General features: G+C 38.0%; 1 protein-coding gene across 4 annotated transcripts in view; it reads left to right on the top strand.

Annotated features, from left to right (window-relative positions):
- itgb4 (integrin, beta 4) overlaps window positions 1-12,000 on the top strand; it is a 34,385-nt gene that overhangs the window by 15,949 nt on the left and 6,436 nt on the right. For 3 of the 4 annotated variants that reach the window (XM_051903538.1, XM_051903537.1, XM_051903539.1), the window contains exons 18-34: window positions 1,085-1,191; window positions 1,521-1,554; window positions 1,645-1,839; window positions 2,244-2,347; window positions 2,447-2,505; window positions 2,633-2,656; window positions 2,953-3,101; window positions 3,400-3,579; window positions 3,858-4,006; window positions 4,517-4,724; window positions 4,800-5,120; window positions 5,280-5,443; window positions 5,971-6,151; window positions 6,553-6,690; window positions 6,787-6,969; window positions 7,091-7,225; window positions 9,978-10,139. In XM_051903538.1, coding sequence (XP_051759498.1) covers window positions 1,085-1,191; window positions 1,521-1,554; window positions 1,645-1,839; window positions 2,244-2,347; window positions 2,447-2,505; window positions 2,633-2,656; window positions 2,953-3,101; window positions 3,400-3,579; window positions 3,858-4,006; window positions 4,517-4,724; window positions 4,800-5,120; window positions 5,280-5,443; window positions 5,971-6,151; window positions 6,553-6,690; window positions 6,787-6,969; window positions 7,091-7,225; window positions 9,978-10,139 — 2,493 coding nt within the window. Of the gene's footprint in view, window positions 1-1,084; window positions 1,192-1,520; window positions 1,555-1,644; window positions 1,840-2,243; window positions 2,348-2,446; window positions 2,506-2,632; window positions 2,657-2,952; window positions 3,102-3,399; window positions 3,580-3,857; window positions 4,007-4,516; window positions 4,725-4,799; window positions 5,121-5,279; window positions 5,444-5,970; window positions 6,152-6,552; window positions 6,691-6,786; window positions 6,970-7,090; window positions 7,226-9,495; window positions 9,783-9,977; window positions 10,140-12,000 lie in introns of those variants that run through there. The other variant, XM_051903540.1, reaches the window with a different exon arrangement.

The following is a 12,000-nucleotide window of genomic DNA, read 5'->3' as shown; positions in this document are numbered from 1 at the left end:
AAATTTACGACGCTCAAAGTTCAAAGCAAAGGAAGATATTTTCTGTTTAAGGACTACAACAAATGGCTGGTAGGGACTACAATGGGCTTCTTCCCGGGTTGGTGACATCACTAACCCTAAAATTTACATAAATCCTGCCCCTGGGAACACACAACAAAGGGGGTGAGGCCATGTTATTGCAATACAGTACATAACACAAATGCAATAGCATGTCATAAAAGCAAGATGCCAACATAAGTTATAACCGCAATTAAACTAAACTACTGTTCTATCTTCATGCAGCATATATTCTCTGACTCTGTTACAACAGTTCCCACACGAGCGATTTATAGATTATCATGACAGAATATGCTAATCAATGACTTTAAGTTATCCCACATCAGCTACATAAATTCATCAACTAACCATTCAGAAATGTCCTGTTGCATTCTACATGTTGTCACCTCTTCTCGAGTCTCTCCATTATTGTCCGACTTCGGTTTGAACATAAAATGCTGAACAAGTCAAGTCAAGTCACCTTTATTTATATAGCGCTTTTTACAATGCAAATTGTGTCAAAGCAGCTTTACAGTGATAAATGGTATATAATTTTGGCTGCACAGCAGCTCTTAAAGAAAATGCTGTCAATGTAGGCAGATGCAAAGCACTGTTGAATAAGTTTGCTGAACAGTTTCTGACATTTTCAGTGAGTCTGCATGAGGTAATCATCGCTGCTAACACTATGTGCTAACACGAGCTCTTGAAACCCCACCCTCTGCTTAGGAGCAGCAGCTCATTTGCATTTAAAGGGACACACACAAATGGAGCGTTTTTGCTCACCCTCAAAAAGTGACAAATTTAACATGCTATAAAAAATTTCTGTGGGGTATTTTGAGCTAAAACTTCACATACACACTCTGGGGACATCAGAGACTTATTTTACATCTTGTAAAAATGGCATTATACCACCCCTTTAAATAAAATTGAGCTCTAAGTTTTGTAGTTATGTACCTACTACTTATTATGTATTTCTAGCTCTCGAACAAGATTGTGTAAAGTCATACACGTCAGGGTTAAACTAACTGATTTATTCTTTGTGTTTCAGACTGTCCACCTGCAGGTTTCCTGTGGTTGATTCCTCTCATTATGTTTCTGATGCTATTGCTTGGTTTGCTTTTACTCTGCTGCTGGAAATACTGCTCCTGCTGTCAGGTAGCTGCACACAAACACACAAAGCATATTAATATAGATTCTGGTGATTTTGTGAGGTAGCTGCACAGAAATCACAAAATTACAGCCAATCAGAACATGTTTGATGTGTAAAAGTGGAGCAGGATTGCGCCAATCAATGAGATTTTACTGGAGGCAATGATATATGATATAAAAAACAATCAAATGTCTTGTTGCTTGTCCAGGTTGCTATATTACACATCAAAAATGTTCTGATTGGCTTGCTGTTAAAAAATTGTGATGCAACTGGTTAGGATATGTGTAGTAATGTTATATCTCAGTTAATTCACGTTTGCGTCTGTCCCCAACAGGCCTGTCTTGCTCTTCTCCCATGCTGTGGCAGAGGTAATCATGCTGTTACACTTAAATTACATTAAACAGAGATCAGCGGAAATAGATATACTGTATTCTTCTTAATGTGTATGTGATTGGCAGGTCGTATGGTGGGATTCAAAGAAGACCACTACATGCTACGTCAGTCTTTGTTGACCTCCGATCATTTGGACACCCCGATGGTGCGCACCGGCCCACCCAAGAGCACAGACATTGTGCGCTGGAAAGTGACGGACAATGTTCATCGAGGACCAAACCACCCCCAGAACCAAATGAAACCCAACCCCAATGAGACCAGTGAGTCTAAACTGAGATTCAGATCATCTAGTGTGACCAGGGTCCAAAATTAAAGGAATAGTTCGCCCCAAAATGTAAATTCTTGTCATTTCAAACCTGTATGACTTGCTTTCTTTTGTGGAACTCAAAAGAACATATTTTGAAGAATGTTTCAACTGTTTTTGTCTATACAATGAAAGTCAATGGGGTCCAAAACAACAGTGGAAAAAAAAAAAAAAAAAAATTGTGCTCCACAGAAGTAAGAAGTCATACAGGTTTGGAAATACATGAGGGTGAGTAAATAGTAGAATTTTCATTTTTAGGTGAACTGTTCTTTTAAACAAGTTTTAATATGTAAAACCACACAGGGGTTTTTTCGTGCTTGTTCATATTCATATTCTTTCATCCCTCTCTATTCTTCATAGTCCAGTACCCTGTCTCTCTTCGTCTAAACCGGCAATATTCCGAAACTCTTTCCCACCTTGAATCTCGGGACACAGACGTGCTCAGACGAGAAGTAGAGGACAACGTGAGTGCTTATAAATGTGTGATGATTCCCAAACAAGCAACTTCTCGTACATGAACGATCATGCCTGACTGCGAATGTCTCTGTGTTCTTCACAAACAGCTCAATGACGTGTTCCTGCAGATCCCTGGCGCACAGAGAGTGCAAAAGACTCGGTTCAGGTGAGAAATGACTCATAAATATTGGCGTGGCTGTGCCTTCTGGGCAATTTTTTCTAAAGTATTGGATGAGTTTCAGATTTCAACATGTGTCTAAATGTACTGTTTTACTGGTTTTCTATTCCTTCAGGACACAAAGAAATTCTGGAAAGAGGTACAGTAGCTACAGTTGATTACATTAATGAAATAATGTATGTCGATTCAAGTCTGAGTTTATTGATTAGGACGAATCTCACAAAAACCTGACAAAGAACATGTCCAGGTTGTATTTCACCCTAGGAAATCAAATCAAAATCAAACTTTTTTTTTGTTCTTTTTGGGATAAAATATAACCTGAATATTTTTTTAAATTTACTAATTTGGACAGGGAATCTCAAAAATCTCAAACTTTTAAGAATTGAAATAATAATTAATTCAATAACAATAATAATTCTCACTTTTCATCCACAGACAGAACAACACAATTGTGGACACAGTTTTAACTGCCCCTCGGGCCAGTTACCCAGATATTGTTAAATTGACTGATAAACAGGTTCAGGCTGGAAACTTCCGGGACCTGAAGGTGGTTCCAGGCTACTACACCGTAGCTAATGACAGAGGTACAAACCCTGCACAACTCACTTATTTTTCCCAAAGACATAGTCAAGTCACCTTTATTTATATAGCGTTTTATACAATACACATTGTTTCAAAGCAGCTTTACAGTGATAAGAGGAAAATGATTCAATGATACAAATAGAGTTCATTTTGACTGTATAGCAGCTCTAAAAGAAAATAGTGTCATTGTTCAGCTGAAGTCAGTTCAGTATAGTTTGGTTACAGTCTGTTGTTGTTATTCTGTAGCATTTCAGGTTTGTTGCTTAAATTTATGATTCCATTTTCTCTTCTCCTCTGTAGAAGCGGCAGGTGCTGTGGAGTTTCAGGAGGGCGTGGAGTCAGTGGATGTCCGGGTTCCCCTCTTCATCAAAGATGAGGATGATGAAAAGAAGGAGCTGCTTGTGCAAGCCGTTGATGTTCCAGTCGGAATTGCGAAGATTGGCAAAGATCATGTCAACATTACAGTGATTAAAGAGCATGGTAGGAAGTTTTTTTACTGCTAAAAATCTTTTTAATTAGTTATTTTTTTGTCTTTTTTTTTTTTTTTTTTTCATTAAAAATATTTAAACATCCTTAAAATAACATACATTTACTTGAAAAGCAAAATTATGGAAGATATTAAGACTTTTTCATAGAATACATCTTGAATTAGATTAAGTTAAGTTTGTTTTAAACATAAATCTAATAAACTTTTGTGATGCATGATCAAAAATTTAGATTTTTGTTTGTTTATAGTTTGTTTATTTGTTCTACCATAGCTAGGAGCATCTTTACCTTCCTGCAGCCGTCATACACCTACAGTCGTCAGGATGGTGTGGCGAACATCCCGATCAGTCGTGAGATCATAGAGGATGGACGGACACAGGTCACATACTGCACCCGTGACCTCACTGCCAAAGACAAGAAGGTAAAATACACTAACTTTACATCTTGAGTTTCATTGTTATAATTTGTAGTGCATTTAGATCGATTTGGTCATATATACGCTGCAAAAAATGCTTTTCTTAGATTTTTTGTCGTTTCCAGTCCAAATATCTCAAAATTCTTAAATCAAGAAGCATTTTCTAGACAAGTAAAAATTATTGTCTTGTTTTCAGGAAAAAATAAGCAATAATAAACAAAATAATCTTGTTTTCGGTTTGAAATAAGATTATTTTGCTTACCCCACTGGCAGATTATTTTGCTTGTTTTAAGGAAAAACTCAATTAATTCAATTAACAATAATTGGTTCTTGTCTAGAAAATGCTTCTTGATTTAAGAATTTTTTGATATTTGGACTAGAAACAAGACAAAAACTGTAAGTAAGAAAAGCATTTTTTGCAGTGTTGACAAAATGTAATACTTGAAGTGATTTCGGTATTTGATTGTGATAATGTTTTCTTGCTCATTTTTACCTTCTATTCATTTACTTAAACAGGACTATATCTCAGTCGATGGAGACATGAGTTATGGACCAGGGGAAACACAGAAGACCGTCCCAGTGAAACTCTTGGAGCTTGGGGAAGGAGACAGTCTGCTGGAGGACAAACAGGTCAAACAGTTTGTGATGGATCTGAGTAACCCACGGCAAGGTGCTAAACTCGGCCGTTACCCACGCACCACCATCACCATCGCCGATAAACCAGGTACGTATTAGGTTTACATATATGAAAGTATTATTTGTTGTTATTCCCTAACCTAAATGTGAATTATCCTCATAGAACCCAGCATCGTGATGTTTAAGAAGAGTACTCAAACTTACAATACAGCCGACCCGCTTTACACCATCCCTGTGGTACGCACTCGAAACCAGGAGAGTCCGGCCACTGTTTACTGTCGCACAAACAAAGCCTCGCGCTTCGACATTTCCAGTCCTCTCAAATTTGCTCCTGGCGAGACGGAAAAGAATTTTGTCATTGATCCTCGTGCGTATCCATCTCCCATCATACCAGAGACCTTCCAACTGGAACTATTCGACCCAAGTAACAATGCAATCGTTGGAGAGAGGAAGACTACGCTGGTGAACGTCATCGATGGTAGAGGTGAGAATACAGGGGGTTTAGAGTCAGGTTTGGGGTCTATGTTCGCAACCATTTGTAAATGCAAATTTTTAACTTTTGTTCATGTTTATGGGAGAACTGAACACTTTAGTAATTTGCAGATGCTGAATGCCACATAATGTTTGCGTTTTGTGATTTCAGGAGATGGGAAAATTCAGGATGTACAGAAATTGGAAATGGCCAATCAGGTAGCCACATCTCCTGGAGGACGCCTCTACTCCCCAACCAACATCAAAGCTGTCGCTACCGGCCCTAAAAACATACGTCTGAACTGGAACTCCAGTCCAAAAGCCAGTGGTTACAAGGTAGGTCATGCAACATGATATGCCATAACAGACAATTGCATCAGTTTTTGTATTCAGTTTTGTAGATCACGTATAATCTGTTTTTATTTTTTTGTTTACCTCTGTAAATTTTAATAAATAAAAAGATTAAAAACTGCTCATAAATGAAGACGCCCAGTTAAGCAACATCCGTTATTCAAAACATCTGCCTCAGACCACTAATCCTGTTACTGATTAGATAGAGTATAAAATGTGCGAAAGCTTCGGTATTTACACAGCATTAACCAATATGAAATGTTGTTTACTTAATTTGTAGTAGCAAAAGCAAGGAATGTGACACATTAAAGTTGCAGGAGAGCATTTAGGCTTTATAAGTTGTAATGTGACTTTATTCGTAGATTTTATCATTTATAAACCATCTGCTTGGAAAGTGTCATTATAGTTCCAATATTTATGATATTAGTATTTTAATAAAGACTAGCATAGCTAAAGAGGCTGTTGAAAATGGTGTTAAATACGCCATTTAAGCCGTGATTTGCTGTTTTCAGGTGAAGTACTGGATATATGGAAATCCTGAGGCCGATGCTCAGGTGCTGGATGTGAAATCTCCTCAAGCCGAGCTGACCAATCTTTACCCATACTGCGATTACGAGATGCGCGTATGTGGCTACAATGCACTTGGAGAGGGCAATTACAGTGATATCATCCAATGCCAGACTCTAGAGGATGGTAAGTCAATTTTGACTTGAATTTTGGGTAACACTTTATTTTAGGGTCTTTTAACTATAGTTGCCTATTAGCATGCATATTACTAGAATATTGGCTGAATATTAGTAATTATTAAGCACATATTAATGCCTTATTCTGCATGACCTTATTCTACATTCTTAATCCTACCCAATACCTAAACTTAACAACTAGCTTACTAACTATTAATAAGCAGTAAATTAGGAGTTTATTGAGGGAAAAGTTGTAGTTAATAGTGAATACATGTTCCCTATACTAAAGTGATACCGAATTTTGTATTTGTTCTAATTTTTGGGAAGCATGTATTTTTCATATTTGTCCTTTTCTATCATCCCCGTTTCTGTCTCACAAACATGTGCATCTGCATTATTTCACCCCTCCAGTTCCTAGTGAACCTGGTCGCTTGGCTTTCAATGTCATCAGCCCCACTGTCACTCAGGTCAGCTGGGCAGAGCCAGCAGAGACGAATGGTGTCATCACTTCCTATGAGGTCATCTACATACCCATCGACGAGGGCAAAAGTAAGAGTCCTAAAATACCCTTTATGGCATCTGTGTGTCAGTATTATGACTTTTTATATCTCTGATTGCAAACGTCCATATATTTTCTCTGTTCAGAGCCGACAGGACCTTCTAAGAAGGTGATGATTGACAGTCCCAAAAAGCGCATGCTGCTCATCGAGAACCTGCAGCCTTCTCAGACTTATTGTTACAAAGTGCGTGCTCGCAATAAGGTGGGCTGGGGCCCATACAGAGAAGCCACAATCAACCTGGCAGCACAGCCTACCAGACCCATGTCAAGTAAGCGTCTCACAAAAATGGGGTGGAATCGAACTCAAGTTCAGACCAAGCAGTTGTTTAATAAATCATTTTACTGACTGTGGATTGATTGTGTTTGTTCTGGTTAATATCAATCCTACAGTTCCCATCATTCCCGACATTCCCATTGTGGATGCAGAAGCTGGTGATGAATATGACAGCTATCTGATGTACAGTAATGAAGTTCTACGATCCCCAACAAGTAGCCAGAGGCCTAGTGTCACAGATCTGACTGAAGGTGGGTGTCTTTTGTGATGTGGTGCACTATTGCAACACATTGGAATCAAGTCAATGTACACTATCCAAATTTTTGGGGTCAGTAAGAAAGAAATTAATACTTTTATTCAGCAAGGATACATTATATTGATAAAAAGTGACATTAAAGATATTTAAATATTAGATTTCTATTTCAAATGCTGTTCTTTTGAACTTCCTATTCTTAAAAACTTGTATCATGGTTTTCAAAACATTGATAGTAATAATAAATGTTTCTTAAGCACCAAATCAGCATATTAGAATGATTTCTGAAGGATCATGTGACACTGAAGACTGGAGTAATGATGCTGAAAATTCAGCTTTGCCATCACAGGAATAAATTACATTTTAAAATATATTAAACAGTAAAAATAAACTCTAAAATAGAAAACAGCCCTTTTAAATTGTAATAATATTTCACAATATTGTATTTTGAATCAAATAAATGCAGGTGTGGTGAGCATAAGAGACTTCTTTCAAAAACAATAAAAAACCTTAATGACCCCAAACTTTGGAATGATAGTGTATTTGATGAACATCCCTTCTGAAAAGACCAGGATGTATTTCCATGACGTTCAAGGATGGTTTATGCTGCTGGTTTTGTTCTGGTTTAGCTGGTGGACCAGCGTAGCCATGGTGTTCACTAGCAAAACTTGAGCTGGTGTAGGTGGTCAAGCAGCATGGGTAAGCTGGTTGGCCGTGCAACTCTTGCTAAAGGGGACACCAGCACACTAGCATCCTAACACCGTGTCTACACGAGACGTGATTGGCGTGACACGACAAAAGCAGATAGAAGCCATTATAATTAGTGATGCTGTCTACACTGGATGGGACAATACGCAACAGAACAAATTTGCGACAGTAAACTACTTCCCCATTCTATTTCTGACGTACCTCAAGCACTCGCGCTACTTCTGACACAAAGAACAAATGGATTTGCAATGGTCGCTTTGTCATGTCCAGTGTAGACAGCCTCAAGCTGTTGCGGTGTAGACACGGTGTAACAATGCTAGTCTTTTCATCAGGGATAGCAGGAAACTAAAACAAGACTTTGCAGACAAATTTTCCAAAACATGTCAATGCTTGTCTGTATTGCATGCCTGAACATGGTGGAATTGTTTCAAGCATTCAAAAGCTTTTTTTGTGCTACGTTGACCTGTACAATCTACTGGTCAATAGCAGTCAGACACGGTCATGGTTTGCCTTCATCTTTGGTGTAACAGGATGATGTCCTTACATCATTCGTATGCAACTCCTGTTGAAATCGAAAGGCTCTTTCTTAGTCCCCTGTGCATTGAAGACCCCACAAACACTTGCCTTTGCCGTGGAACAATGTCTTTTTCTTTTCTTTTGGCTTTGTAGAACTGGGTGACTGGGCTATTTATGGAAGTTTAACTCATGTTTGTTTAGCCTTCAGGGAATGTTGCAGCTGTAATGTTTGGGCTCCTTCGGCTGTCATTTGGCAAGAATGATCAGACTATTTAATTGGCCTTGCTAGTTAAACTAAACATCGCTAGCATCATGGATGGGCTCAGAAGACATCAGCTTCCCATCTTTTCTTCTTTTCTTCTTTGCCTAACTCTAGCTATTAAAGGAACAGTTCACCCAAATATGAAAATTCTTTCATCATTTACTCTCCCTAAGGTTATTGCAAACGTATGACTTTCTCAATTCCAGGGAGCACAGAATAAAAGGCTGATCTTTTCCGTAAAATGACAGTGAATGAGGATGGACGCTACAAAAACTACCATAATTATAGTCCATACAGGTGTTTTGAAGCCAAATGATAGTTTTGTGCAAGAAACAGACCAAAATATAAGTTGATATTCACTGAACATCTTCCAATCCACCATAACTCTTAAATCTCATTCACACTTATTCAGACTTTCAGAATGCAAGATTCTTCAGTGAATAATAACTTATATTTCAGTCTATTCCTCATATTAACTATCACATGGCTTCGGAAGACTTGAAACATACAATGTAATATACATTTATCAAATAAAAATAGATTAAAATGAACATTTCACAAAAAATTGTACTACTACTTTTATCCTAGATTTTATAGCTACATTCACTTTTATTATATGGAAAAGCGCAGACGTTTTTGTTTTCACGAAAGTCATACAGGTTTAGAACGAAATTAGGGTGAGTAAATAATGACTGAATTCTCATTTTTGGGTGAATTAAATTGAGCACGGACAGCCCACACATCCTCTGTGCCTTGCTTGCTTCCCCACATGATTACGGAAGGCTCACGCTGGAAGCATGTCCAGCTAGTCGGTTCGGACCTGGATCTCCGTAAAGTGTCCTGGAAACTGCCTGCTGACATCATCCCCTGCCGCCTGAGCCCAGACACAGATGCCAGCGATAGTCATGCACAGACCCTGGCACAAGGTGAAGACCTGTCCCTGGCAGTTAGCATGCCAGCTACACCCAACGTCAACAGCTGTGCTATCAAAGTTGCTAACTGGCATCAAGAATCTCAGAGTGCTAATTGGCATCATTTCTCTTGCTTAATGTAGATTTCTAATTCCATTGCTACAATAAAAATATTGTTTTTTCTTCTGATCTGAGAGGCTTTCTGCAGTTTGGGTCTGTTGAGGTGATTCTCTCCTCTAGGCCGCAGTTCAAAGCGCTAGTCTGGAGCGCTAAATTCAACTGTGAATTCTAAGGCGCTAATGTTGCTATGCTAATTCATAAAATCGTTGTTTCGTTCTCATATGTCCTTACAGATCAATTTGTAAATGGAAAGTGGGACCAGAATTTCCTGTTTCCAGGAGGAAGCAGCTCCCTCTCCCGCAACGTCAGCTCCTCCTCATCCACGTACAGCCATTCCACCCCTCGCCCCGCTGCGACCAATCACAGCAGCACCACAACGTACATTTCCGGCAAAGGTATCAGAGTATTAGATGCTCAAAGATATAGTTAATAGGCAAAAAACATTTTATATACCTTTTTTTTTTTTCATGTTACTTTTTTGGGCTAATTTGCTACTTCTTTCTGAAAAAAAAAATCTCAAACTACATCAACATCAAAATGAAATTTTCAACTTAAACTGTCCTAAATCTTGAATGCTTTGGAGCAAAGAATTAGGTTTGGGACACTTGGCAGATTATTGCTGAAGTGAAAAAAGATTATAAAAGTCAACTTAAAAAGAAGGTATTCGGTTGTTAAGTCTGACGTCATGCGGCAGCGCTTCCGGGTCCAAACGCTCTATCTCATACCACAAGAAAACAACAAATGGTGCTAATATACACACACAATGTGGTGTAATACTTCCAAAAAATTATAATCATAACCTTTATCTCCATACCAAAATCCCAGATGGCCAGACAGTGATTCATCTTTTATAAATCGTTAAAATATTAATGTCTGTGACGCTGTGAGCATGGAGACTGTTGTGTAGACTGTAAGTATTTTAAATGTTTAACTTTAAAATGTTAAATGTTTAATATGAATAAATAGCGCTCATAAACGGCCGTGGAGATGCCATTCTCAAGTGAAACGAGTCGAGGCTTGGACCCAGAAACGGCGTTCCTTACGTCACGACTTAACAAGCGGATAGAATTTATGTTTATTCTTATGAAAAATACACAAAACTACCATTTAAATTTTTATATGAATTATATATTTTCCAAAACACATTTTACTCTAAAACTGTGAGAAAATCAAAACCATACATTTAAACAAGTTGTGTTCCAAATTTGAGGTTGATATCTCAAAAAATGAGCTTTCAGTAAGATTTTGTTTGGTTGCAGTACCAAACGTTTCCACTAGATGAAATTTGCTTCTTATTCGTTTCTAATGCGGTAATTTTTGACCACGAGGAGTTCCAACCACGTTCCTGGAGCCCCCCCAACACTGTATGTTTTCCATGTCTCCTTGATCAAACACACCTGATTCAGATCATCAGCTCATTAGTCGAGACTCCAAGACCTGAAATGGGTGTGTCAGACAAAGGAGACATGCAAAATGTGCAGTGTTGGGGGGGCTCCAGGAACGTGGTTGGGAACCACGGAGTTAAAGTGTGACTATTTTTTTCAGGACCATTTAACCTTTTCGAATCATGTCCATGAATTTTTTTTTGTGCGTGTGTTCACATAGACAAGTGCCAAATCCTTTACCAAGTTTTGTATCATTCCAATGAAGTAAAAAATTCTAAAAAAAAAAAAAAAAAAAAATCTTCACTCAGAAATGACTAAAGAGCCCCAAAGGGTTAAGCATAACATTTCAGAAAATTTGCTATATAAAACAATTGTCCTGAATGCACTGTGATTACTCAAGTGGGGAAAGTTTGGTGATATCTGTTAGTTACAGTTTTTATCCCATATTCACCTGTGGTGTCTTGCCTTAAAAATGAAAATGCAGTCAGTATTTAGCTATCCAAATTTTTATAACCTTCTTTCTTCTTTTTTCAAATACACTATAAAAGTACCATGAAAGTAGTCCAAACAATTCTGAAATGCTGTGATAGCTTTGTGTGAGGAATAGGCTGACTTTTCAAGTTGTTATTCACTGAAAATCTTTCCTTTTAAGTGAATATGAATGTCAATTTCAGTCTGTTACTCGCACAAATCACGTGGAACACTTTTATGGCACTTTTTTGCCCTTCATTTTGTATTTTCTTACTGTCTTCCTTCATTATGGTAAAGAGCAGCATTGAATATCCTTCAAAACATCTATTTTTGTGTTCCATGAAAGTAAGAAAGTCAAATTGGTTTGGAATGAGGGCGGGTAAATGATGACAGAATGTTC

Source organism: Ctenopharyngodon idella, chromosome 8, assembly GCF_019924925.1.
Source record: "Ctenopharyngodon idella isolate HZGC_01 chromosome 8, HZGC01, whole genome shotgun sequence".
NCBI lineage: Eukaryota > Metazoa > Chordata > Actinopteri > Cypriniformes > Xenocyprididae > Ctenopharyngodon > Ctenopharyngodon idella.
The sequence above is the reverse complement of the archived record's forward strand: the minus strand, read 5'-3'. Positions and strand labels throughout refer to the sequence as shown.